Raw genomic sequence first — 5,608 nt, forward strand, 5'->3', positions numbered from 1 at the left:
GGAAGGAAGGAAGGAAGGAAGGAAGGAAGGAAGGAAGGAAGGAAGGAAGCCAGCAGATTGTGATGAATCTTCATTTTGTTGCAGTCTCCCATCCTGAGCAAGCACAAAGGTGACAGTGGAAAGGAAAAACTCCCTCATGAGGAAGAAACCTCCATCAGAACCAGGCTCATGACGAGCGGCCATCTGCTTCGCCCAGCTGGGTTTGAGAGGACAGGAAGGAGGAACAGACACAGAATGGTCTGGAATGGAGGCGAGCACGTGACCAGGTCCTCACCAGGAGTCCAAGCTTATAGTAACACAGGTCAGGAAACCCAAGCCAGCAGTAACTATAGGATTTATCAAAAAGAAAAGTTTTGAACCCAGTCTTAAAACTGGAAAATGTGCCATCCTTACGGACAGAAACTGGAAGTTGGTTCCACAAGAGAGGAGCCTGATAACTGAAAGATCTTCCTCCCATTCTGCTTTTGGAAACTCTAGGGACGGCGACATAACCTACAGCCTAAAAGTGAAGTGCTCTGTTAGGAAAATATGGAACAATAAGATCTGTAATAGGCTATAAGATGGAGCTAGGTTGTTGAGAGCTTTGTAGGTTAGAAGTAAGATTTTGAATTCTATTCTGGATTTGACAAAGAGCCAGTGGAGAGAAGCTAAAACTGGAGAGATATGACCTCTCCCACTAACTCCAGTTAAGACTCTGGCAGCAGCATTTTGGATCAACTGAAGACTTTTTAAAAGAAGTATTTGGACACCCACATAATAAACAGTAACAAAGTACATTTACTTGAGTACTGTACTTAAGTATATTTTCTGAGTATCTTTACTTTAGTATTTGTGTTTTTGGGAACATACAACTTTCACTCCACTACATTTCTAGGAAGCTTCTTGTTACTCGTTCATTTTGCGTCAGCTTTGTAATCTGCTGTTGCTGTTTTTCTTTTCTTAAATGCAACTGACCAGTTGTTGATTCAGGTATTATGTTAGATTCATCTGTGCAGAACTTTCAGTTATCAGTGTTACTGTTTCCTCTCCTGTGTTAAGTGGTTGCTGTCAACATATCCACTTTTACAGACAAGCAATGCCGTGCATGAATACTGAAGCTGAGGAAAAGACTAAATGTGCATCTTCAAACGTAAAGTGCAGGGAAGATATTTGTAGTTTACAGGTTTTATTAAGGCATGTGGTGTTAGAGTGGTTCGACATGTCAATACGTACAATACGGGTGGCTTCAGACAGTTACAAGGTTCTGTAAAATCACTCAACACAATACAGCACTGATATTAGAAAATATAATTTGTACTTTTAAATACTTGAGTATTTTTTTAAATGCATGCACTTTTGAATACTTGAGTATTTTCAACAGTAAGTACTTTAGTACAACTTGAGCAAACTTTTGACTGAGCAACTTTGACTTGTTCAGTAACATTTGACCATGAGTACTTTTACTTAAGTACTAGAATTGTGTACTTTGTCCACCACTGATAACAAACCATCGCAACAGTCCAGTCTAGATGTGATAAATGCATGAACCAGTTTTTCTGCATCATTTTTAGATGAGATGTTCCTAATTTTAGCGATGTTACGCAGGTGGAAGAAGGGTCTGTGAAAAAACAATTGAACGAATGGTACACGGACCAAGAAGGCGGTTCTAGTAACGTTTTCTATGTGGGGGATAAAAGTCATGTCCTGATCGAAAACAACACCAAGATTTTTATCTTTCAACGTCACCTGAGACTTTTTTTTTTTTAAACTAATAAAACCTTCGTGTAAGTGAATAAAACAGACAGGACGGGGAACTTTCACCACTTGTGCAGCCATCAGTCGAGCATTATCTGCCTCCTCTCTGTGGAACCACCCTGTAAAGTTCTGATAAGACCAGAAGCCCACGTGTTGGCAACAACGTCCCCCTCATCAAACATCGTGTTGGTTTCCACTGATAACCAAACATTAAATAATTACAGATTTGAAATCAGGTTTCCCAGACGGTACATAAAGATTTACCTTTAATCAGTCTGTGCCAGGGCTGATAATCAACATCAAGCTTTATTTTTTTGTGTGTATTTGTGGAGTAGGACTTCATGCAGACAACAAATGATTATGAACTCTTTTAAATATAACAACAAATGGGAGACATTTAGGTCACAAATGAACCCCGCCCCCCCAAATTAAATGCAATCATCTTAAACTTTTACACCGTGTTTGACAGTTACATTCTTTGTTTCGTCGAGCCCGTCTTCAGAACCCTGGTGTCAAATATGTTTATCTCACTTGGAACGCATCCAAATGCACATATCTCTGATGCGTCTCTGCTGTGCCCATGCCCTGTCTCATATAAACCCCCCCACGCAGCTTGGTGCTGAACAAAGTGAACAATCAACCCACACGATGAGTCTCACAGCTCAGGACAAGCAGACTGTCAAGGCCTTCTGGACCAACGTGTCCAGCAGGGCAGAGGAGATTGGTCAGGATGCTCTGTCCAGGTAAATAAGACCCTGAAGTCACTGATACTTGTTTTTGTTATTTACTTAACCTGCACATGTTCCTATAGGATGCTGGTGGTCTACCCTCAGACCAAGACCTACTTCGCCCACTGGAAGGACCTGAGCCCCGGCTCTGCTCCGGTAAAGAAGCACGGATTGACCATCATGGCTGCAGTCGGTGATGCTGTGTCCAAAATGGATGATCTGGCAGGTGGACTCCTGAACCTCAGTGAGCTGCACGCCTTCACCCTGAGGGTGGATCCTGCCAACTTCAAGGTACCTGCAAGAGCGGAACACCTGGCAGTTAAAAAAAAACAAGACGTTATCTTAACTTGACGTCTCCTATATTCATTTGCGGATGTAAACATTCGCATCCGTCTGCTATTTAAAAAAGAAAAAAAGTGTTAAAATATAAAATAAGTAAAAAAAACTTGTGCTCGTCTTCAGTATCCTGTAACCAAGAGAATTGTGGAATGGCTCTTCTGACTGACTCGCATGCATCTTACACACTGTGACTTGGATTAATTCATTCATTTGATTAATTCCAGTTTTCTCAGCAGGGACTGCTGGTTAAGATAATAAATGGCACAGCGGTGGAATTTTTTCCCTAAACTGGATATTGGACGATGACATTAAGAACAACATTATACGCTTGTTCTTTTCTTTGTCGTTTGCTGTTTTCTGCCTTTTAGCCAACCACTTCAAACCATCATGATCAAATGCTCTTGCTCATTTCTTATCATTTAAACAATTCATTTAAGACAGAACGCTGATACTTGTTAGTGTTTTGGTGTTGAAACACAATTGCAACATTTTTATTTGTCTTCTTTTCACAGATCCTGGCGCACAACATCCTGGTGGTCTTTGCCATCAAGCTGCCCGAAGACTTCACCCCTGAGGTCCACGTGGCCATGGACAAGTTCCTGGCTGCGGTGGCCCGAGCCCTGTCTGAGAAATACAGATGAACAGCAAACAGGAGTCCATGAAGAACAAGGTGAAGGCACCGGATCCTCTTTGTCAACACATTGAATTAAAAAGATCAAAAACAGTGAACGTGTCGAGTCTTTTCGTGCGGAGTCTGTTGTATTTCTTTCCTCGTGTTGGTTGTTTAAGCTCTCATCCAAGTCGACATCAACTAACGTTCAGTGATGGTTCAGGATAAGAAACTTTTGAAAAAAGCATTTGAAAACTCATTTTTGGCTTTTGACACTGTGTCAGTTGATTTTAACACATCTGTATTCTATAATGTTGGTTATTTAGTTCTTATCTTTATCTATTTGTAGCTATATATTTTATCCTGTGTCCTTGTTTTTGCTGTACTTTGGTTGGCCTTGTTGCTGTTGGAAGCGCATTATAAATAAAGTGGAATGGTATAAAGTGGGTTTGGTTTCAAGAATTAATCCAAAAACTCAAAATCCCTAACCTCATGAATAAAAGAGAAATGTATCTTGATATTAGCAACCAGTTTGCACGTTTGTGTGCAGTTCAGTTAATGACAAAAGCATGCAACTGCCCCGTTTTATTTATTTATTTTATTTTATTTCAGTTTAGTTTCATTCTCACAATTGTGACGTTGACATTTTGGAGGGTTTTAATGCGGTTTTGGTGCATGGTTGCCATGTTCTGGCGGTGGATTGAATCCAAGGTGGAGGCAGATGTGGAGAAACTCAGGGATAAAACAAAGAATAATATTTATTAATAAGCAACAAAAAGGCTGACGTGGCTGCAAAAACTTACATAAACGTAGGAACTGCTGGCGAGTGCGTAATGCACATTTTCTGTAATTGATCGGTTAAACACGAGTCGTATTGTTTTAGCAGATCACCCGACTTTAATCCTTATTTATTTATATGATAACCTTTATTTAACCAGGCAAATCCCATTGAGGTCACAGATCTCTTTTGCAAGGGAGGCCTGGGTCTGAAGGCAGTTTAACATGCATACAAACTCCACATAGACCCCAGGTCCAACCAGGGACTGAACCCAGGACCTTCTTGCTGTGAGGCAACAGTGCTAACCACTGAGCCATCGTGCTGCCAAACTGTTGAACCAGGTAATGAATATGTTAATGAGTGTGTTGCAAAACATAAAACAGATGCACTTCCCCTGGATCTGCTCATATTTGTGTAATAGCTTTAGCTAATTCAAAGGAAATGATTTATTGGTAAATTTGTCCAAACGTGTCGTTTAGTAAGATAAGCCTCCCAGGCTGTGGGAAGTAAGGGTACAGAGAGTGCTGCATCACTCCTTGATAGATGCCAGAGGGCATGCACAACCAAATACATTGCAACGAGTTAGTTAAGAATAAATAAGTTGAATGATTTAGTAAAATCTGGTAAATAAATCTGTAAATGTTTCTAACAGCCAGTTAAACTCCAACAAAGTGCACGGGCAGATTAGAATTGGATCATTGTTGCAATTTTATAGAAATTATTTGACAAAATATGCAGCATTTGATTCATGAATAAAGAATGGGAGTTAAGATATAAATAATTATGAGATGACATATTGATAATGATGTGATTTAGTTATTAATTGTCTTCATCCCCGTGTTTAGAGAATTGAGAATCTGCCTGTTCTTCACTGAAGCTCTCCACTTCTCTGAGGGAAACCACCTCCACTTCTCAAAAGCTGCATGAACTTCAGGGGTGAAAGGCTTCACACACAAACTGTGTGAAATTCAATTTACGGCTCAGCTTTGCCCAGAAATGATGAGTCCATTCTAAGATGTAACACACTGAAGTCTGATGTCGCCCAGGTTCTCCAGCTGTTTCCAGACCAGTTAGGAAAACGATTCCAACTTTAAGCTCTGACATCACAGTGGCAGGGTAGAGGTTTCCAAAGTGACCAAAATATCTTTTAAAATAAATTTAAAAATATGGTACAGGCACAAATCTGGCTCTATATTTGATTGATAGATTTTTGCACAGATCAACAATGGGTGAGGCAATTCATAAAATTATTTTATTTTTTACAAATTTTAAACACATAAAAAGCTTTTTGTTCTGTAAATCTTTACATATCTGTCAAAATAAGACACAAAATTTAAAAAATTGAAGCGTAAAGTTTGAAACTTTCTCGATTTACAGCACTGTAAAAAGTAATGCAGACACTTTCATATATATATATAG

General features: G+C 39.6%; 2 protein-coding genes across 2 annotated transcripts in view; one reads left to right on the top strand and one right to left on the bottom strand.

The window, feature by feature from the left end:
* Positions 1–5,608, bottom strand: part of LOC119421715 (myosin heavy chain, fast skeletal muscle) — a gene marked incomplete at its 3' end in the record, with an annotated part of 17,063 nt that overhangs the window by 8,634 nt on the left and 2,821 nt on the right. The window contains exon 13 of the mRNA XM_037689069.1: positions 4,571–4,575. Coding sequence (XP_037544997.1) covers positions 4,571–4,575 — 5 coding nt within the window. The remainder of the gene's footprint in view (positions 1–4,570; positions 4,576–5,608) is intronic.
* LOC119421733 (hemoglobin subunit alpha-1-like) lies at positions 2,383–3,508 on the top strand. The gene is made up of 3 exons (XM_037689086.1): positions 2,383–2,477; positions 2,546–2,753; positions 3,314–3,508. The coding sequence occupies exons 1-3, from the start codon at positions 2,383–2,385 to the stop codon at positions 3,440–3,442; spliced, it is 432 nt and encodes a 143-aa protein (XP_037545014.1). The 3' UTR covers positions 3,443–3,508.

Source organism: Nematolebias whitei, chromosome 15 (assembly GCF_014905685.2).
Source record: "Nematolebias whitei isolate Nwh7 chromosome 15, NemWhi1, whole genome shotgun sequence".
NCBI classification, from domain to species: domain Eukaryota; kingdom Metazoa; phylum Chordata; class Actinopteri; order Cyprinodontiformes; family Rivulidae; genus Nematolebias; species Nematolebias whitei.

What these genes read in the sequence shown, in the direction of transcription:
- LOC119421733 (XM_037689086.1), top strand. Translation starts at nt 2,383, where the DNA reads ATGAGTCTCACAGCTCAGGACAAGCAGACTGTCAAGGCCTTCTGGACC. An exon ending in GGTCAGGATGCTCTGTCCAG is followed by an intron (nt 2,478 to 2,545) that starts GTAAATAAGACC and finishes ATGTTCCTATAG; the next exon opens with GATGCTGGTGGTCTACCCTC. An exon ending in TGGATCCTGCCAACTTCAAG is followed by an intron (nt 2,754 to 3,313) that starts GTACCTGCAAGA and finishes TTCTTTTCACAG; the next exon opens with ATCCTGGCGCACAACATCCT.